This window comes from Acomys minous, assembly GCF_964271855.1.
Source record: "Acomys minous genome assembly, chromosome: 17".
Lineage (NCBI taxonomy): Eukaryota > Metazoa > Chordata > Mammalia > Rodentia > Muridae > Acomys > Acomys minous.
Window position 1 is genome coordinate 39,942,681 of NC_140500.1, and position 23,964 is coordinate 39,966,644.

Here is a 23,964-nt window from a genome sequence, read left to right on the forward strand (position 1 = left end):
TCATCCATTTGCCTAAAAATGTCAAAATTTCCTTGTTTTTTTCTTTTATATTATTATATTTCTTTTTTAAAACATAAGCATATAAGCTTATTTGTTTATTTTGTTTTTTTAAGATTTTCTTTTTAATTTTTCGGCATATACATTTATATTATTACACGTAAGTAGAAAAAATTAAATACAGCAAGAAGAACCACAAAACAGTCAGGGATTATATGAATGCTACCTTCATGTTGTTGTGGCTAATTGTATTTGGCAACCTTGTAGAAACATCTTTCCCATCTTAGTAAGTGTAAAATTCTGAATGAGATTCAGTATCTATCATATCTTATCTCTTTCAACAAAAGCCTCTATCTAGACCTAACAACATCTGAACCCCTAAATAGCTAAGGTTAATTGTAAGACTAAACTATTTGGTCTTCAACCTCATCAGAGACTTACTTGAGAAGGAATGAAACTTAACTACTTAAGTGAACTGGAAGTACAGGTTAGCAGCTTCCAAAATGAGAAGAAAAAATGACAGAGAAAGATGACAGAGAAAGTTTGCTGTCTGAACAGTCACCCAAAACTGTCTATAATGTGGGAGGATCATCTTCAGCCTTCTGGCCCAGTATAGCTGACAGAATATTTGTGAGGCAGGAACTATTGAGGACTTGCTCGCTCTGTCTTGGCAGATTTTGGCCTTTGGCTCTTCCTGTATCCAAGCTTGCCCATTTTTAGACAGAACTCTGTCTGTGGCAGGTTTGCCACATTTGAAGCGATCTCCATACGGAGATTCTTTGATGTTCATCGTCTACTTCACCTAAGGCCTTACTTGTTACTAACACAAAAGGTTATTTTTAATTCATTGGTATAGAATTTTGTATATTGATTAACTTTGATACATTGATATAGGATTCAAATTTAAGACTATTCTCCACTCACATTATATATATATTTTTTACTTTAATATGATGTATTGAATCCATACAACTCGTTTATAACACAAAGCTTACTTCCAATACCTAGAAAGTACTATTACAGGCTGAATAGGATAATTAAGTAATACAAGCCAATTTTTAGTTGATCAAATCATGGTCATGTAAACTACCAGTCTATTTTTAATCACAAGAATATAATCCTAGGTCTAACAGATAGATATGATCCTATAGATGCATAAAGAAAAATAGTTAGATAAGGTCTTCAATGCCTCAGAGACCTACAGAAAATAGCATTTAAGAAGCTTTTAATATCTTAAAGATTCTTTGACAACAAGACAGGTTAACTTCTGGTAACACCCAGAATACTTTTATATTTTACACATAAATAAAATAAACTACATAAAGTAGGAAGAACCATGAAACAATCAGGAATTATATAACTGTTATAATCATAGTGATTTGGCAAATGTGAAGTAAATATCTTTCCTATTTTTTTAAAAGATTTTTTTTATTATTATGTACACAGTGCTCTGCCGGCACATACACCTGCACACCAGAAAAGGGCATCAGATAACATTATAGATGACTATGAGCCACCATGTGGTTTCTGGGAATTGAACTCAGGACCCCTGGGGGAGCAGTCGTTGCCCTTAACCTCTGAGCCATCTCTCCAGCCCAATCTTTCCTATTTTGTTGAGTCTAAACCATACCTCATCTCTATTAACTTAAACATTCTATTCAGACATAAAAACATCTTACCCCTAACCAATTAAGCTTAATTCTAAACCTCAACTATGGTCTGCAACCCCATCAAAGACGTGAGAAGGAACAAAATTTTATTACCTAAGTCAACCAGAAGTACAGGTCAGCAGCTTCCCAGATGAAAAAATGATAGGGACAGTTTACTGCCTGAACAGTCACCCAAAACTCTCTATAAAGTTGGAACATCATCTTTAGCCTTCTGGCCCAATATAACTGACAGACATATTTGTGAGATAAAGGAAAAGAGAGACATCCCTGAGTCCAACCTAGTTTTTTTCTCTGTATAAGACCAATATTAACTTATAACCAACTCCTGATGAAAATAAGTGTCTGTAGACCAAGAGAGCAAACCCTCCTTAGGGAAAACGGGGCATTGTTTGCTTAAGATGTCTTCAGGCTGATTTAAGGCTAATAATACCTTTGAAGGGGCCCAAATAAAATGGGGAGAAATGGATAAACAAGGTAGAAATAGCATTTGTGGTCCAGTTTCTAAATGTTGAGAAACTTGCCGATGTCTTACTTCTGCTCATACAAAGAGCAGAGACCCAGTCTTAATTGTTCTACGCTTCCCACACACCTCATACAATTATACTTTTAGAACTGTATAATACTTGTGAGAAATTACAGGTTCAGAATGAAAGAACCAGACACTGGATCAGATCGGACAAAATTAATTCCTCTCAGCATGCTGCACGCTGACATCCCGCATGCTTCATGTTCCAGCCCCAGGCGCTTCAGTTGCTGTTACCCATTAGAACAGGACAGTTTTCATGACAGCTTTCTAGAACGTTTCTGATACGAATTGGTCTAGGATTTCAGATTCCCTTATTTTTAAATGCTGAGTAGTATTCCATTGTGTAAATATACCACAGTTTCTTTATCCATTCTTTGGTTGAGAGACATCTAGGTTGTTTCCAGATTCTAGCTATTACAAATAAGGCTGCTATGAACATAGTTAAGCAAATGTCCTTGTTGTTTGGTGGAGCATCCTTCAGGTATATGACCAGGAGTGGTGTAGCTGGTTCTTGATGTAGCACTATTCCAAATATTCTGAGAAAGTGCCAGATTGATTTCCAAAGTATTTGTATAAGTTTGCACTCACACAAGCAACGGAGACGTGTTCCCCTTTCTCTACATCCTTGCCAGCATTTGCTGTCACTTTAGTTTTTTATCTTAGCCATTCTGATAGGTGTAAGATGCAATCTCAGAGTCATTTTAAAAGGCATTTATCTGATGACTAGGGATGTTGAGTATATCTTTAAATGTTTTACAGCCATTTGATATTCCTTTGTTGAGAATTCTCTGTTTAGTTCTTTGCCTCATTTTTAAAAAGGCAAACTGTCAGAATTACACCTGACTTCTCAACAGAGATTATGAAAGCCAGAAGGGTCAGGACAGATGTCATGCAGACACTAGAGACCAAGGTGTCAATGCAGACTAGTATCCCCAGCAAAACTCTCAATCACCGTAGTGGAGAAAACAAGATATTCCACAACAAAATGAACTTTGAACAATACCTAGCCACAAATCCAGCACTACAGAAGATACTAGAAGGAAAACTCCAACTCAAGAAGCTATTCACACCCAGTTAAACACAGAAGGTTAATAACCCCACAATTTCAAAGCCAAAATAAAGGAAAAACATATACATACTACCACCACCATCATCAAAAAAACCCAACCAACCAACCAAACAAACAAACAAAAAACAGGAACTAACAACCACTGGCCATTAATATCTCTCAGCAGTAGTGGCCTCAACTCCCCAATAAAAAGGACTCAGGCTAACAGAATGCATGGAAAAGTAGGACCCATCATTCTGCTGCATACAAGAAACACACCTAAGAAACAAAGATAGACATTGCCACAGAGTAAAGGGCTGTAAAAAGGCAATCCAAGCAAACAGACATAAGAAGCAAGTTGGATTAGCCATTCTAGTGTCTTGCAAAATAGACTTTCAACCAAACTAATCAAAAGAAATGGGGAAAGACACTTTGTACTCATCTAAGGAAAAACACACCAAGATTTTGTGGGGCTGGAATATTTTCATGCATTGATTTGCCATGCTCCTTAATCAATGAGCTTTGAAGAATGAGAGAGGATATCGCACATTCTCAGCCATGGGGTGGTATCAGTTCAGCACAGTTTTAGTGGTTTGTGAGCACTGCCAACTTATGACTGTATCCATCAGTGATCTATTGAGTAACATTTCAGAAATAACAATTGGAAAATATTTGATGAGAGGAGAGAAGCTGGATATCCACAGGTGTCAAAAGTCTTTGTTCTTTGATTATAAGTACTTTCTGAAATTTGTTTGTGTGTAAATATGGAGGAAAGACACAAACAAAAACATCAAGCCTGCCCTTTCTGATACACAAAATACTCCCTGTTGTCTCTTGGCTCAGAGTGGAGATCCAATTACAGATCTCATAAAAATGTTTCAGGAGAATTTTGTTCCTAACCTTAATGTTGTTTTGAGTTATCTTTGTACCAAATCTGGTCTATTGTGAGCTCCTGGCAAAGTGAGCAAGAAACAACTGTTTTTAAGTGGAAGCATCAGTAAGTGCAGGTTTGAATTAGTTAATTACATGAGAGAAAAGAACCGCTTTATCTGTCTTTCTGTAACCTCTTATGTGCACCTATAAACAGAGGTTTGTTTGTTTGTTTGTTTTTAGTCAAGAATATGTTAAACTTCTTCCTAAATTTAACACTAATTTTTTTGTGTAAACCATGTAATAAAATCTATTAAAGGAGAAAATAGAGAATATCATATACTAGGGGAAAAATTTTGTAGCTTTGTACATGCATATGTACTGGGGACCCTAACTATTCTGTGTCTACTGATATTTGCCTTGGATTTATACAGTATACTAATATCTATTTACATAAATACATAAGTGTATTTGTGTATGTAGATACACCTTTAAATGCATACTGATTTCCAAGGGGAAAATGGTCTGGCTTCCAATTCTCTGACTTTATATATAATATTTTTGAATAGCACTATGTCCAGAAGTCCAGAAACAAAACGTGCTCAAAAATAAAAAGAGGTTAAAATGAAAATGTGTATATGTTGAGAACCTGCAATATTATAAAAAATTTCTCACAAAAATTGTCTATACTTTGGTGCTCATGCACATAACTATGTATGTTTATTATCAAACTTACTCAATAATAAATATGAAGTACATAACAAAACAATAAAATGTGTAATACTCTTTATCATTGACCCTATAAGTCATTTGGTTCTTGTCCAAAGTTTGTAGTGAACATTGAAAATCAGAGATAGTCTCTAGTTGTAATTCAGTAATGATCTGATGGTTGGAATTACATCTCAACAAACTATTATTATGCCCAATGAAAATATTTGATGGATCTAATCACCTTGAACTATTTCTCAAGCCTGTAAAGTTTATGTTTCTGTACTGAAAACTTTTTTATCATAAGTACTAAAGTCCTCACGTTAGCATTTGACAATTTATGTTGTATAAACATTTATCATGGATAAGTACAAACTATCAACATACCAGGAGGAATTTCATAAAGTACAATAATTAATAATCATGTAGCTTCTCTCATGAAAAACAGCCTTAAGCCTTAAATAGTGAAATATTCTAAAGCACTTCAGAAGTAGTGACTTTTGTATACTCCTCAATATTTTATTTTAATTCCACAGTTTCTACACTAACATATGAAAACACTGGTTATATCAAGCAGCTGGCTTACAAAATTCCTGAAAATACACTTGGCTTTTTAGGAGATTTCATAAAAGATAAATATATTTCAATCACTTTCAACTTGAAATGGGTAACAAGGGAGGTCGTATGAAAATTTGAGGTCACTGATATAATTCCATGGAAATATAGCAGAATCTCTGTGGCGAAGGTATACTATGAGCAATTATCCCCATATCAGTAATGCTCGATCTCAGACAGTGCATCAGCATTATTTGGAGAGTTCACGGTGAGTTCAACATTGCTCAAAAATGAAGACAGTATGCTGATTCCTTATCAACTTTACCTGATACACAATGTTTGTTTGTTTGTTTATGCATATTTTGTGTACTATAGTGATAGATTAGGGCACTGTTCATGTCAGGCAAACACTGAGCTATACTCCATGTCTTTTCACTTTTTTTAAAAAGCAAGGTCTCACCTAATTACCCACTCTGACCTTTAGCTCTAGATGTTCCATGCTTCTCAGAAATTTGAGAAATGTGGCCAGGCTCTAATGAAAAATCAACAAATCAACAAAATGACAAAAGTCCTTATTCTGGCACTAGAGATTAGGGAGAGAGCAGCACCTTCCACTGTTCAGCGGATCTTTCAGAGTGAACATAGACTTAATTTGACCCTGAAGTAAATAGGATAAGATGTCTCTGAAGGTGAGCAATAGTGGAAAAGGTAAAAACATATTGAGAACTTTCCAGGGGCTCGTTCTGATCTGAATGAAGGAAGTGGGTATATAAAAATAGGGAAGCAGGGCTCCTGACACAAGAGAAACTGTATTACACGGAGGAGTTTCAATACATGTTGAAGGAAATTTCATTTGAATGCTTGATTAGACAGTTTGAATTTCATAGGAAATGAGATTTGTGGAGATCTTGGCATAGAGCAATGGCAAAACAACCGTGTACTATGAAAATAAGCCTGTACCAGAATCAGCACCAACAAACTGTTTCTTGGAAAGAATATAGAGGAACCCTGATACATAGAGAACCCTCAGAAGGCTGCTGCAGAGTTCTCAGGGAGAAGTAAGAGAGATTTAACTAGCCTGATTACACCATCCCCATACGGGAACAAACGAATGCATCTTAAGATGAAATGCAGGCTCTTGTCATTGATCTTGGTTCCATTCCAGATCTTGATGGTAAGATCCTCATTGCTGAAGACACCACATATTGAATCACAGATCATTATGCTCATCTGGTAGAGCAGTCCTACTGGCTAGGTTTCATAGTTCTGTAAGGCACTAAGCTGCTACATGGGAATAAAAATAACAGTCCTGTGCAGCTTTGAACCCTGTTGGCCACAGTAACAATAGGCCTGCTTTGACATGCCAACTGGTGCAATAATGGCACAAGCAGTTTGGCAGTAACGATTTTCTAATTCTATATAAATCTTACTCTGCAAGATATAGCATAAATGCGTGACTGGGTATTTTATGGGCTGTAGGGAGGACCCTAATAATCTCCTTTTCACACATGGACACAGTATTAAATTGCCTCCTGTGTTATTATCTTTTTATACACAGATTAGTACCTCTCCTGAGCCTTATCAGAGAAGCTTCTTTTTACAGTCCTAGGTGATTAATGCAAGACCCACAACTGGTCAGTGTGCACAAGGTGTGACACTGTGGAGTGCTCAGCTCTTGAGAGCATAACTACATCAAACCCTTATGATCAAGAGTCAGAAATCATCGCACAGGAAGGGGATACCGAAAGATTTTAAGAAAAAGGGCATTGGGAATTTGCAGTAAGTAACACATATTTGCCAGGCACAACAGTTGCGTTGCAGATGGGAACCTAAAGCAGTGTCTGAGTGTACGAGATATGCACAAGATCAAGCTAGCCAAAATCTCAGCAAAACTAGAGAGGCAGCGTCTCATGAACTATGACCACTAACTAAAGAGCTTTCCGCAAGTGGTGGCGGCTGGAGAAGGGGGAGTTAGGTTTCTTCAGGAAACAGGCCCTGAAAGCCTACCCAGACTCCAAGAGATAGTGCTCCGCCTATGCACACTAGGTAGACTCAGCTAGTTTTTAAAGAGCACATGACATGAGGAATAAATAATTGGGAAAGGTATGGAAAAATTTGAAAAAGAAGGAGAAGGGATGAACTTGCTCAAAATGTGTTATATTGATGCTTGAAATTCTCAAACAATAAAGAGTTGTACCAAATCCTGAAAGTGGATGAAGTATAGCCTGAAGGTTAAAAATATTAAAAAACAAACAACAACAAAAAAAAACCCAACGATACTTATAGTTTTCTGCTACTCTCAAATGCTAATATAACCAACTGAAAATTTTATGTGTCTAGGTCCTCTGGGAGGGGAGCAAATGTTCTAAACTGCTGAGCCTTCACTCCAGCTCCCAAAATGTAGTTTTTAAAAAGTAAAATAAAACAGCCTGATGGTAACTATTGGATTATTTATTTTAAAATATGGATTAGAATTATATCTGATACAACTATTAAATGTATATGAGAATATTAAATTACTGCTAAGTAGTCTGGGGACTTATTTTGATAGGTCAATCAGTTATATATTTGTTTAAAAGTATATGTTGTTTGTCATTTATTGCATTATGAAAGAGATGTCATAGCAATTATTTGTGACAATATTTTCAATGTACAGAGTTTATATTACTCCATATATAAACACAAAATAGAAAAGTAACAGCATGTGAAAATAAGTTAATTCCGAGTACTATGAAGGTCATTGGAGACACTGAAACTCCAGTTAGAGTAGATGGGGCCTACATGAGCTTAGGCTACAGGAAGATACATGGATATCATAGATCTGAGATGGGTATAATGAAAGCAGCTAGTTCCAGAAAGATCTAAAGATAATTCCAGATAATTTAATATCAAGTACAAAGACAACAGGAAAAACCTTTGATCATTTTTGAACATGTTATAAATTTTATATGATAAAAGGTTGGACTCAGTTCATTGGATATATGCAAAGGAATGATGAAGTCCAGTGATATTTTGGGCATGCTAAAATTTTTATTTTAAGTTTCTAGAAAGTTTTAATAGGGAGAAGAAAAACTCATCCTTGTTATTTTAAACACCACCAATGTTATGTTTAAGTGGTTAGTTATAAATGCCATTAAAATAAATATGTCTTATGTTGTTAGTGATAATATAGCTTGTGCAATATCCTGAGGACAAATATTCATACTACAAATCAACAACAAAAACAGTTGTTCTGATAAGGCCTGTCTTCCTGTAGTCCAGTACTGGGTAGGAAGAGGAAGGTGGGATCATGTTTTCAAGGTCATGTTGGCTACACAGTGAGTCTGTGTTCAGCACAGGATACACTGTAGCATGTCTAAAAGTGTTAGAAATAGAGAAAAAGAGATGATTAGAAGAAGAAAGAGGTGCATGGGAGCTACTTCATACACTCTTTCAAACACCTCATGTTTGAAACACTCTCTGTCACCCTCTTCTGTGAAGAGCCTATACTTCCTATGACATATCAGCCTACACACCAGGGACTCTCTTTCAATGCTGACTAAACAGAAATGCCTTCTCTATATCAGTCTTGAAAAACAATTTTATTCAGAGTTTAGGAATGAATTACTTGGGAAGAAGGTTTGATAACCTTACAACCACCTAATCAGTGGTCATTGCATAAAAATAGTGTTATCAGCATTCTACTTTGAGACATCTTTATCAGAAAATGCAAAGATGTCATTTGGATTAGAAGTATTGCCTAATGTTTTGTTCCTGAAGGTGCTATTATGCTAACAATAAATCCGAACAGACCATAGGCAAAGTGTAGTTTGTGATATACTCAATATTCATCACACCTGGACCCAAAGGAATATCCATTATGTGTTTCTGGGATCCTTGAGAATAGCAGGTTTATTACACCTGCCAATTGCCATGGATTTGCTGGTGATACATAGTCTTTTGTGAAGAAATCTTGGTCACAGTGAACATTTCCATTCTAGTGGCTTTCTGTCTCAGGTAGCTCATTTACTCTGGCTCTCAATTCAATAAAGGCTCACTTGCAACACAGTAAGGTGCAGGACATCATAAATATTTCCCAGTAAAGTTTCCCAGAGGTTGCTAATTCTATGTATTTAGGAGTCATATTTTCTTCTGAATTCTTTTATGTTAACCCATGTATAAAAAAGTAAGCTATATAAAAGTATTGATGAGGTTAGGTATTTTATTTATTGATTTCAGTCCAAAATAACTTTATTAAAAATCAAACTCTTTTCCAGACATTTTTAAAATAAAGTAAATATATTTGTATGTAAACAGCAGGAAAGAAATCTTGCAATTTTAAGACAGGTTATTTCTCAGAAGTAATTAATGCGGTTGGAAACAGCATCACATTAAGCCTTGAGGTCATAATGCAAGCATTTTTCCAATGATAGAATGGGCCTTTAATTTTATTCAGCCACTAAAGCTGACTACATCCATGCCCATGTCCTTGAATATAGGTCTAACAAGATTGGTGCGAGGTGTGTGTGTGTATGTGTGTGTGTGTGTGAGAGAGAGAGAGAGAGAGGGAGGGGGGGAAGGGGGGAGAGGGGGACAGACAGACAGACAGACAGAAAGAATAGGTAAATGCATGTTGAGTACCCAGAGTCATGGAGAACATATATCAACTTTAAAGGCTTTTCTTCATGTATTGTCCAACTTTTTCAAGAAAGGGGATGTGACTCTCTTCACTTTCTCCACATTGGGATTACAAAGCATCATAAATAGCTTTTTAAAAATAGATTCAGGGAATCAAATGCACATCTTCATATTTTCAAGGAAATCAGTTTTACCCACTGAGTAATCTTACCAGTCCTCACTTTGCGTTTATAGGATTCACACAAAAACACTTAAAACAGAGCAAAAGAAGTAAATAAAAATGACACAGAAATGGAAAATTCTTGACTATAAGCCAAGTGATTTTTTAAAGTCACATTGAAACAGTATAATTTTGTTAAAATGATAAAGTTGAAACACAAAACCTTGAGCAGAAATACTTAAGGTAGTGTCTTAGCTAGGGTTTCTATAGCTATGATAAAACATCATGATCAAAAGCAATTTGACATGGAAATGCTTTACTTTTCTTATTCCTCCATTTCACAGTTCATCATAAAGGCAGCCATAATAGGAACTCACACAGGCCAGAAGTTCAGCAGGGGCCACAGGAAAGGAGTACCATTGACAAAGGACTGTAGCACAATGGTCAAACTCTGGCTTAACCCTTGCTGTCCCTGATCCTGAATACTTTACAATAGCAATATATGGTGCCTCAAACAGTTATCAGTTTTACCCTATGACCAACCAATTTGCTCCATTAATAATATTTAATGTTTTATATGACAAATTTTAATGTTTTAACTGTAACCTTGAAAGCTGTTAAAATTTCTAATTTTTAGACATAAAACCACAGCATCTTAGTCAGCTTTATATTGCTTTCATAAGCACATAAACATATCAACAAGAGGAATGTTTATTTTAGCTCAGATCCTCAAAGACTCCATTCCATGTTCAAATGGCTCTATTGTTTAAATGTGAGGTAACAAATGATGAGAGCCCAGGACCAAGTAAAAATTGTCATCTCATGACTAGGAAATGAAATTGTGAAAGAGGAAAAATGTAGTATCCTTTGGAGAAATAGAGCTGGTGGCTACCTAGAGCCTATTGAATAGTGTTCAAGGTCCTGGAAGGTACTTTGCAGATTACCAAAGGAGAAAGGTAAACACTGGCAACACTACAAACTCTTCAATCTATAATGGTTACCTGCTTGCAAGATGAGCTGGTGCAATAGTGCTACAACATTTGTAGGACTAACCAATCAATATTTTCATGGATTTAAGGTTCACTCCATGACATTGAACCTATCTTTGACACTACATGGTGATGAAGAACTGGAGACTAGAGAGGCCAGTGACCTATAGGAATACTAAATACTACTACCTCTCTGCTGAAAGTATGTAAGAGCCAGGAGTGATAGAGAACACCGAGGCTTTGGAATTACAGCAGATTTGTTCCACATAGAGACTAGAAGTCTGCACACTACCTGAATGGCCATGCAATGGATTGATTCTCAGTATCAAGAGTAGACCTGGACACAAGACCCCATACCTAACCAAGAAACTATCACCAATTATTGACCCCTCACAAATTAAAACTTTATTTTTTCCAAAAGAGACTCTCTCGATATACAAACAACTCTTAATAATAGGCACCATAAATGCCAGTAGAAGTAAAACAAATTCAATGGCATTATTTTCAGGGCTCCTTTTTTTCTATATAATTTTTTTTTATAATTTGGGAATTTCACAATGTACCTCAACCCTCTTCCAGGTCCACAGCCCCTACCTTTGTGACCCACCATCACACACACACACACACATACACACACACACACACACACACACACACACACACACACACACACACACACGTATGTCTAATTTATGTTGCCCATATACTCCCTGGACCATGCTCCAGGAAGAATATGGGACAGTGGCTAGTCCCTTAAAGGCTGAGTCCTTCTTGACTGGCTCCCTCATCAAGAGCCATCAATAGTAGAAAGCTACACCTCAGCATCCTTATCATAATTTTTAAAAGGAAGGGGAAGCAGGCTTTCTGGATGAGACCTGATGGGCTATGGTCATATGGTGGGAGAGGGGGTCTCCTTCCATTAGAGGTCTAGGGGAGGGAAATAGTGCAAAAGAGGGAGGTAGGGAGAGTGAGAATGGGAAGATACAAGTGAGAGGATAACAATTTGTATGCAATCTGAATAAATTATAATAATAAAAAAGAGTTATCTTAGAAGGCTTTCTGTAAAGGTTGTTAGTTTATGGTGAGGGTAAGGCTTGTCAGAGAAGGCCTCTGTGTCCCTCTTCCTCAAATGTGAGTCTGCAGTCATCAATACATCTACAAAAGTAGCTTCTTTGCCCTTTAGAGTCATCAGGAGCCCAGATCATGGACTTCTGGTGTCAATATGTGCCACATGTCTCGGCATGGTTTCTGGTGGCTTTACAGACCACAGGCATCACAAAGTTGAGGTTTCTTATATATTTGCTATTCCAGCAACAAGAAGCTCTGCTTCTAAATAGTTAACACAGCTCTGTCTTATACTCATATAGAGTTGACCCAGCCACACTGTTTCTTGTTAATATATTAAAAAGGAAGAAGAGACAAAAGCAAAGGAAGAAACAGAGAAGAATAAAGAAAGAAGAAGGAAAAGGAAGAAGGAAGGAAAGGGGAAAGGCAAGGAGGGGCTGGAAAGGAGAAGAATTTGAATGAGGATCAAGAATAATTATGCCCATTTGAGACACTCAACTTAATTACAGCTTCAAAAACACATTTTTACATCTTAAATAATTCTTACAGTTTCCCGACAGTTAACACCAAGTTATTTGTGGAACATTTTTTAACCCTTCCCCTTTTTAAAAAAAAAAAATAATTTAAGTGTGTCTATTTAAGAGCTGTATTTTCAATTAAATTGGCCTCTGTGCTTTCCTAATATAGAAAAAATTACTAAAGCAAAGCAAATACAGTTCTAAGTGATCACACTGACAAAATGTCTTAGGATCAATATTGTCTGATTAAACAAACTACAAGTCATTGCGAGACCCAGGATCCAGTATCTGTAGTAAAGATCTAAGAAAAGGTTAGGAAGTTCATTAAGCAACAGAAAACACAAAAGAATCCGACCACAAACAATTTGTACTTCAAATTGGAATAACAGGGAATTAAAATACATACATTTTAGTGGGTTATAACAGTGAGGGTCAGAAGGGAAACATAGACTACTGTAAAAGACTTGCCTGACTTTAAGAATGATTACAAAAAGAAGGAGGCATGGAAGACAACATTCTCTAACCTGCCGTTACTCCCCCATGTAGTGAACACCATGAAATCTCCAACAAAACAAACTGATGTAAATCGATGCTCTCTTGTGTAAAACAATATCATCATCTTTACCTCTGGGGCAATACTTCGCTGAGATTATCATATTTAAATGGATGTGGTTTAGAAGAAATAGATCCAATCTGTTTCATGATGAAACTGTGCACCAAGGACATATGATTATTTTTCCCTTAGGATAAGGCAAAAAGGACACGTTGAATCACATCCAAATCGTATAAATAGAAGCTAATAGAAGAGACAGAGTATGTCTCATATTTGATATGTGTTCTGAGAACAATGGGTTTATTTTAGTTTAGCACAAAAGGTCTAAAAGAGAGCCTATGCTAATTCAATAGACACATTTAAAGGGCAGAATGTTAATGTAGAATTTTGACAGGAAGCTAAAACTTAAAGTAGGAATAGAGTTCTTTGAACATTGGTAATTTGGGGGCATCTTGATGACATTCCTGTCTCCTCTTAATATATTGTATGAAAGCCACATTATTATTTAACTTCATTTTTTTTCTCATAGAGAAGTAGAAGTGACATAAGCCAAAACAATGTGATCACTCTGAATAAACATCGCTGTGGTAGGAGATGTCGGATTTGCTGACAATGAGAATACATTTGTAAGGTTTCTGATTCTTCAGGTTAGCTTGCACATATTTTAGCTCTTCATAGCTTGGTATTGGTGGTACATAGATAAGGTTTATTTGCAATTATGATGTTATTACCGAACTGTTACAATTTTGTAAGATATAGATAGTAGCTATCATTACACAAGCAGGGAAACTCAGAGTCAGCATGAAGGTGGTCAAGGGCTTTTCTGATAGCTCCGTGACCAAGTCAGTGCCAAAGCTAAGGCACAGCATAGCCAGGTAAGCTTGGCAGTTAAGGCAGCGTTGGCCTGAGAGATGGTTCAGCAGTAAAGAGTGTTTGCTATTCTTATGGAAGATCTGGGTGCAGCTCCCCATACTTAAGTGGTGGCTCACAAGTATACTCCAGTTCCAGAGTACCTGACATCCTCTTTTGGCTTCCTCATGTACCGGGAAAGCAAAACACTCACACATATCAAATAAAACTAAATTCAGCTTAAACAACACCGACAGAATAATTAGCTTCTCTGAACAGATTATGGATAACTATTTATTTTCCAGCTGCTAATATTCCCATTACAATTCCAGGTCCCTTTAAGTAAATCCTTAAAGGTCCTTATCAAGAGTTGAAGATAATTCTATACCCTTTAAAACTAGGCTAATTGAGTAACTTGTGGTCATCAAAGAAATGCCACAGAATTGACTCTATCTGGACTCCAATCCCTGGTATCATGAGACTGTGTTCTTGGGATTTTTTTTTGAGACCCCAAGAAACCACCATGTGAAAAACTCTGATCCACAAGCAGATGAAAGACCATGTGTATCCAAGGCAAATCAACATAGCTACCTTGACTGAGCCTGCCTTGGAGGAGTTCTGTCTCAGACAAGTCTAGCTTTCCATAGATACAGTGCATCAGGGCAAAACCCAAAGCATAGGCTTGTTAAGCATATCCTAAACAAAATCCCACAGAAGTATCATGCAAGCATATGGTTATTTCATATTTCAGGTAATGTAAAACCTTTTATTTAAGGTGATTTATTACAAGAAAAATTTATTTCAAAAACAGATATGATTGTCATTAGATTGAGTAGATGAACATGTCTGTCATCCTTTTTTGGTTATTGAGGAAGAAGAAACAAACTAGAAGATTTTTTTCCAATTTTCCAAGAACATTTTCCATTATTTTTCATTTTAGATACATGAAGATTTCGATTTAAATAAATTCACTAAAATGAATCTACAAATGATAAATCACTTAATCACAGTTTACTAAATATCATATTTGAAAATTCATAAATTTAATAACACTGTATCAAGAGTCATTTTATGTATTTTTTTAAAAGTATTAAACTTTGTATTTGAAGTAAAGGTTATCCTCACAACTTTTTCACTTAGTCATTCAAATAACAAATGCCTTGTGCATTTTCAGGGTTGTTTCATCTAAAGGAAGATATATAGCATCAATGTATTTATCAATCTAAACTCATAATAATAGAACACTTTACCTGCACAAGAGTTTATGAGTGGCAGCAGAATTACCAGTTTCCATAGCAACCTCATCTCCACGTTCTAAGGTCAAAAATTTCTCCCATGCAATCAGCAGGAAAGAAGATTTTATCTTCTAGTCAGGATGTTAGCAATCTATCTGAAGGAAACAAAATTGACAAACATGAGTATCTTAATATGTATCCCAAATGATAAACATTAAATAAATTTATTTTTAAGATATTATCAAAATAAAGTAACAGAAATTACTATATTTTACAATAGTTATATTTTGCTGAGTTTTACACATATCAGGCCATATTTTGATTAATTAAAATAATACTCAATTCAATACATAATATGTGGATTAAATTTTTCATTAATTAGATTTTAAGTCTGTAATTTTAACTTTCAATGATTATATTCCATCACACACACACACACCATATATACATATATATGTGTATATATGTATACACAAAGGTTTCATAGAAACAATAGATTTTCTAAAAGTTTTATAAAGATATTGAGAAGATACTCATTATTAGTCATTACATTTATTAATGTTAACAGAACAAAAATCAATATTATCATAAAATTTGATTAAAATACCAATTTCTAGTGGTATTATCTCACTGGTAGGAGATGTGTTTTCCCCAAGGGATTACACCATAATTGTCGCTAATTTATTTTGACATTTTAGCTATTCCAAGATAAATGAAACCAAGAGAAGCTGGTAGCATGCCCTTTACTTCACAAAAACAGTCTAATAATAGTTTATTACACTGATAAACTCATAAAAATTTAAAATAACCTTAGGATAAACTCACCTGTTTTATTTTGATAAAAATATTGGACTCCAAGTGAAACTTTTGTGTGTAGTACCACTGTATTCAAGCTCTAATAACTTTAGAAAGCGTTTGGGTGTTATATATAAAACTGATGAATAACCAATTTGAAAATTTCCTGATGTTTTAAATTTCAAAATGCCTTTATTTCTGCATCTATTTATTTCAAATTAAAAATAAACCAGTCAATAAATAAAGAGAAACAAAATATAAATATGCAGAAGTATAAATACTTTTGAAAATTGTGATTATATTCTACTTTATAAAAATAAAGATAAGTATATACAGGACTTAAAGCAGAGATGAAAATCAAAGAAACAAACTATGCTCAATTCAATAAACAGCACTGAGTGAGGATGCTGATAATGATATCACAAGCTCTTTCCATTTAATTTCCCATTATGTATTTGAATATGTATTTACATATTCATGTGTGAATGAATATCTAAATGAATCTAAAATCTTGGTTTGAGAGACATTGCATAAAATAGCAACAATTCCAATAGGATGGATTCTAGGTGAGAGAAGCAACGGAGAATGGGGAAATAGAAGGATCCAGAGGGTCCTAGAACCCTACAAGTAGAACATTACGATGGGCAGATCTGGGCCCAGGGGTCCTGCTCAAACTATGGCACCAGCCAAGGACAATACATGCAGTAAACTTCAAACCCCTACCCAGATCTATCCAATGGACAGAACATTCTCCACAGCTGAGTGGAGAGTGGGGTCTGACTTTCACACGTACTCTGGTGCCCCATATTTGACCATGTAACCTGGAGGGGGAGACCTGGTGGCACTCAGAGGAAGGATAGCAGGTTACCAAGAAGAGACTTGATACCCTATGAGCATATACAGGGGGAGGAGGTCCCCCTCAGTCACAGTCATAGGGGAGGGGAGTAAGGGGAAAATGGGAGGGAAGGAGGAATGGGAGGATACAAGTGATGGGATAACAATTGAGATGCAATATGAATAAGTTAATAAAATATATTTTAAAAAACAGCAACAGTCCGATCCAAAACCAAAACCAAAACAAAGAAACAACAATAACAAATAGGCTTGGAGAAATGGCTCAGCAATAGTGAGTACTGAGTGATCTTCCAGATGACCCGAGTTGACCTGAGTTAATTCGCCAGCTCCTTCATAGAAGCTCATAGCTATCAGTAACTGCAGTCCCAGGAACGCTGATGCCCTGCCCTCATCTGGCATCTGTGGATACTATATGGAGGTTTTGTACAGGTATACTTTCAGATAAACCACATATGCCCGTACAAGTAAAATTAAGAATGGGAAACAAAACAAAACTAAAAAAAAAAAAAAAAAAAAAAAAAAAAACCAGCAAAATCAAACTCAACCCAAACACCAAACAGAAATAGAAAGAAAATCACAAGGTACATTCTTAGTAAGATAATCAATCGTGAGATGGACTGTGATTCCTGCAGCATACATGAACATCACCAGGTAGACTGGACCTATAAGGTGTTTGTAGAGTGGCAGGCTCCAATAGAGAGCATAGGTCCCAATGGAGAAAGATATCAGGGCTTAAGAAAAAGGGGACAGTGCCAAGGCACACACAGGCTGAGTTTTCAAAGACAAACAGTGCTCAGCCAAAGTTCAAACCAACAATGGTGTGAGAAAGGGGGATAAATGCTCAAACATATGAGATATGTAGGGTTTTTTTTTAAATATTTGGCCAAGCATTAATTTAAATATTCACTACCCCATAAAATAAAATAATAAGAATAAATGGTATAATTGTGCCAATTAATTAAAATTTACCTTTAGAGATCCATAAGGATTGATTTTTAAACCTGTACTAGAAGTCGTGAAGATAAAGAAAAGTTTACCTCTATTTAAACCTTTTCCCTTGAACCATTTTTTTCTACGCACTAGAAAGTTAACATCAATTTTTTTGTATAAAACATATTTTATTCTATTCTGACAGTATTGTAAAATTTTGATTCATTCTTCATCACATTCTCAAATTCCTTGGAATAATATTCAAAATCATATAAATTTAGAATCTTCCCCTTCCAGATGCTTATTTAAAAAACATACCCATGAAACAATCTATTCCCTAATCACTACACATACTTTATCTATTAACAGGAAAGATATTGTTAGATTTACAATGAATTTCTTCCAAGACTCTACATACTTCTTAAAAATTGCACACCAGTAGCATAACAATATTTCCCTGCACAATATCTGTGTACTCAAATGTCATGACAGAATTATTAATAGTATTTCTTTCTCCCAAAAGTCACAGTTTACAAGATAAATTATATGGTCCACTGATTTCATGTATATTCATTATTTCTTCTACCAGACTCTCTTGTCCTCCTCTCATGATTAAAGCTCTGTGGGTGTCTCTAGAGAAGCAGAGCTTATGCTCCCTCACTTTATAGAGTTGTGTTGTCTCTGCCTCTTACTTCCAGGATTCAGTTTCCTTTGCTGCAGTACCTTGTAAAGGGAAACATACACACCTCAAAACTGAAATCAGTAATAGCCAAAGCCAAAGCACAACATTTCCATTATTAGTACTTAAATCCCTTAACATCATATAAAATGGTTTCTCACATATGTTCCCATGACCCAGTCAAAAGTTGTGGCTAAAAGCTCACATTGCCCGTCTTCGGAATTTCCATGAGCAATATGCAATGTTAATTGCTCTCCTTAGTCTTGAACTGTGTTATAAAGGATATAAGCTCAAGTGGCAGAACCAGATCTCCAAATGATTAGAAGCCCAAAGCAGCTCCTTCTTTCCTCAACTGTCAACTCATTCAACATACAAGGCTTCCATGGTGTATCATGGGTATAAGCAATGCGTGTTGCCTCCTATTCTTCCAGATTCCTGTTTTCTTTGTATAAAGTATAATCTCGCATCTGCTGCTGTGAGAAACAGATTGCTTTTCAGGCTTCTAACATTGTAGAGATTTCTCCTTTCATCCTAACAAACCTACAATAATAACTTTCAATTACAGAACCGCAAACAGTCCACCATGCCTTCTCTCATGAATATCTAAAATGCTGGAGTCACTAACACAATTACTTTGTCAAATCTTGTTTGTGTATATGGTGTCTATGGCTGCTGCATTTCACTAATATTTTTGCTCTTCATCTTCAAATTATAACAGCCTTCCATAAAGACTCTAGAAGGATCTACTTGGATGTATCGCCATGTGCTTTATAACTGAATAAAAGAGAAAGCAGAATCATTGCTGAGAATGTGCAGGGTATGTCACTGGCACTTGAAGAAGGGATGAACTATAATCTGGGACATTTAGATCCCCCTTTTCTAGTAATATATATATATATTAAAATATTTTATTTACATTGCATCTCAATTATAATTCCCCTACTGTTATCTTCCGGGTCCCACCCTCCCTCCCTCTTTGGCAATATTTCCCTCCCCTAGACCTCTGATAGGGTCACCTTCCCCACCATCTGACCACAGCCTATCTGGTCTCATCTGGATAGCCTGCATCTACATCCTCTGTGTTCTCACAGGGCCTCTCTGCCAAGGTCCAGTGATCAAATCGCAGGCATCAGAGTTCCTGTCAGAGGCAGTCCCTGGCTCTCCCCTCCCCTTCTCCATGTATAATGAGCTGTCCATTGGCTACATCTGATCAAGGGTTCTAGGTTCTTTACTTGCAACGCCCTTGGTTGGTGCATCAGTTTCTGCAGGCCACCCTGGGTGTGTCCTTCATTTATAATCATGGGTTTCAAAACTGAAGAGTTTGACATAGAAATCACCTTTAAATTTTTTTCTATCTCTTCAAGAGTTGCTTGATTCAGAGTCAGTGTATAATTTCATAGCAAATGCTGTCCTTTCTCATCTGATTGCTTATCAGCATATGGTAATAAGGGCAAAGCCCAAAAGGTATTTTAGTTGCTCTTGTTGTGGGAAGTCAGACTAAGTATTTATGTATCTATTGCCTTTTGTAAAGGTAAAGGTTATAAAAGTTAAGATCATTAAAGGATCAGGAAAATATTCTGGCTCGATAAAACTATCTGGATAGCAAAAGTCTGGTATATATTTACTCATAGAAACTAACATGGATATATTCACTATATAAAATGTATACTGGTCAGGGGCCTGAAAGGCAATCACACATTTCTAAGACCTTGAGATTACTTAAGGCCAAAGCAGTAAAGAAAGAAAGGTTACAATACAAACTTAACTTACAACAAATTCTAGAGTTTTAAAAAGTTTTATAAACATGTCACCAGCATCCTATTGCAGGTGAGGGTTATAGGCCATGCAATCTTTTAAATGGTATTTTGGATCAAAGAAGTAGGTGACTTGGTTCATAACCTGACTGCTAAGGTTATTGTTCTATTATTACAAGATGAACTATGTGGCCCTACGACTATGTGTGTTCACATTTTTCTCTCATGGAATTGCTCAATGTCAGTTTTTCAGTGTTTCGAACACTTCAAGAAAATACTATGCATAGGTCTAAAATTATTTCTTATAATTAAAAATTCTAATATGCATATAGTTTTGGTGGCAAACCTTTCTCAAAATCATATGCAGTAGATTGTACCTTTTAAGCATCCAACTTAGTATGAATATTACAATTTTTTGATAAGACAAAAACATTTGTTAAAGATGGAATTTTGTACACTGGGCATACCCATAATACCATATATACATTTATACAGTGCAAAGGCATGCTTTAATATTTATGTATATGTTTGTATATATGTTTGTGTATAAATGTTCATTTATACTATAATACCTTCCTGTAGGTTATAATGATTCTGAAGGTAACACTATCTAGAATCACTGAAGAGACAAGCCTCTGGACATGTCTGTGAAGAATTAATGATCAGTTTATATGAGGAGGTAAGCTCTACCCTAAATATCAGTTTTACTGATTCTTGTGCTCAGGTCTTAGACTGCATCAAAAGGGGAAAAAAATAGCAAAGAATCAACATTCCTCTCTCTGCTACCTGAGACAGTGATACAATGTGGCAAGGTGATGTGATCAGCTGCCAAGCAAAGTTTCATTATGGCTTTTCTCCCTTAGTTGGGCAATACTCTTAGAATGTAAACCAAATTAAGGCTTTCTGTCCTTAAGTTACTTTTGCCTGGTATTTGGTTAAAACAACATGTAAACTACATAATACATATTAAGATAAGCACTAACACAGGTCAACAACTGGTAGCCTGCTGTACAAATTGAGCCCACTTGAACCCACGGTGTCTATTTATGTATGCATCATCTATGTAAACAAAGGCTAGTGGAATAGGAGCCCATATGGCCTGCAAAGCAAATAGTTTTGACTGTCTGACCTTTTATGGCTTTGAAGCTTAGATAAATTTCTTTGTGGGTGGTTGGACTAACACAATTTAAACTGTGCAATACCTTTAGCAGGGAAGCTCATTCAGTACAATAATTACAGAACTGCATTTATCTAACTTTATATAGACAATCTCAAGGAAAATGCCATAGGTAATGTAGACAAAGAATCTGGGTCCTGCATGTTCAGCAACGCTGAATCCTGACTCTACATGACCTCTTCTAAGCATGTGTTCTAGACCCACACCTGATCCCCAAGTTGTATGAGTGAATAATTAAGAAATCGTTGCCCTGACAAGTGGATGATACCCCGTGCAAATTTTACTTAACTCAGACAATCACAAAAGCTTCTTTAGGTGTCTCAGGATTTGTTGTTGCTGTTGTTTTAGAAAGAATACAGAACACTTTGTCTCTAAAACCCAACAATTAGTCCATGAATTGTTTGTAAGCCAGAAATAAATATGAACATTAAATATTGACTTGACATAAGGACCTAGGGAATCGAGTGCTATTTGTTACCATCATTAAAATTGGTATACCCAGCATGCCTGGGAGACAATGAGAGTCATCATCATTAGAGAGACAGTACCATTCCTTATCTCTTACAAGAGGGCTTTTCTGGCCTTTTGTTTTCTCAGAGAACTACGGATATTTGCTTGACTAAACTGCCAGGGTGGATGTGTATACGCACAGTTTGAAGTAAGCCTTTAAAAGGAGCTCGTAAACCATTGTCAGTACTTAATTACTATGTTTAGCAAGCTGCAGGGAATATCTAAGATAACCTAGAATATTTTATTTTATGATGAGAAGACATGGAGAGATGAAAGAAATTGTTCATCTCTCTTAATATAATGCTACTTAATTTCTCTAGGTAGATTTGGATAATATTGACTTGCGTGATAGAGAATTCTGTGATTTAACGTATATGGGAATCTTCAGGTCAGTTAAACATTCTGTCTTTTTCTTTACTCAGTTACACTATTGGAATTTTTTCTCATAAAAGCGGTAGAAAACAAAACAAGAACTCCCACTAAATTGCTTTGGTTATTGCTCTCCCTAAATTTAAGGCAATACAATGGCCAAAGGAGGGCTGTTTCTTCTAAACAACCAACTTCTTTCTCTAAGCAGGACTCATTTGTACCCTTTGGGTTTGTCAAGAACCCATTGTTGTGAAATCATGGCCACAAATGGACTTTATATTCTTTTGCTATCTACAGAAACAGTGTTTGACATTAATGAATTTCCTAGGAGAGATCAAAATCCATTTTCAGTTGGATTGTGGTCAGTGCTAATTGCCCTTTTGTTTTTAATTGACCAGTTAATTAACTGTATCAGATAAATTAAAAATCCCATTTCACTTTCTCCAGGTGGCTCTACAGTTTTATTTCAGTGTAATAAACATGTATGGCCAGTAGCTATGAGAAGATACTCAATAATTTTTACAACAGCCTTTCAAGTTTGGCATTCACGAAGTTATTTACTACCAACTTAAATCAAAAGTAAATTTGAGTGAAACATTTATGATTTGAAAAAAAATCTGGATTAGACTTGGAAACTCTATATGCCTTCAAGTCAGGAAAAGTAGCAAGATAAATAATGCTATCGTGTTGTTTGTTTTCAGAATATAAGCTATCATTTATGATAATTGTTATGCCAAGTTCTCACAATAGGCAACCACAATAAATGATTTATAAATAGATATCTATAATACAGCAAGTTTAATGCAGTCATAGAGGATGCCTTCCTTTTGAGAAGGTATGACCACATGCTAAGTTGTTAACAATATAAAGTAAATGTAAATACATTTTTACAGAAGGAGAATGATCTCTACATTTCATTTTATTTTTACTTTTCAGCGTTTTTGTTTTGTTTTGTTTTTCTGTTTCTGAGGTCTTGTGATGCAGCACAAGGTGGCTTTGAACTTATGATCCCTCTGCTTCAGCTTTACAAATGCTACACTGACTCCTAGTTAATTATGTTTGTTTTCAAATTAAAGAAACAAAGCTAGAGTGCTAACTCAGCCATCAATACAGTCTCTCTCAGAAGCTCAGAGTGGTTCCTAGAGGCATGGATTCTTGCTGAAAGTGGCCAGTATGAGGAAATTGGCATTGGGACTGCAGAAAATCCATCCATCCTTCCAATGAATTTTAAATTTAAGGGCAAATCAGTATATACATACAAAGGGCAGACGTTTCACCTGCTTAGCTGAAGAAATAGAAGCCCAGAGGGCAACAATTGTTTCAGCTTAGCATTAAGATTAAGCCTGAGGCCTTAAAATCACCATGGTTCTCCCCAAATTTATGTTTTTCTTAGTCCCCTAAACTTAGGTGCAAATTCTGTGTGTGTCTCCATTTACAGCTGCAAAGTAGTGGGAAATTCTCATAGAAATGTTCATGGTAGTAACTTTACCCAGGATAGAATAATAAAGGTGAGCAATATTGCTATTACTTGGAGT

At 35.8% G+C, this 23,964-nt stretch overlaps 1 protein-coding gene across 1 annotated transcript in view; it reads right to left on the bottom strand.

The window, feature by feature from the left end:
• LOC311588829 (contactin-6) overlaps positions 1-23,964 on the bottom strand; it is a 324,841-nt gene that overhangs the window by 243,576 nt on the left and 57,301 nt on the right. Inside the window, exon 2 of the mRNA XM_084766812.1 lies at positions 15,376-15,515. Coding sequence (XP_084622938.1) covers positions 15,376-15,430 — 55 coding nt within the window. The 5' untranslated portion in view covers positions 15,431-15,515. The remainder of the gene's footprint in view (positions 1-15,375; positions 15,516-23,964) is intronic.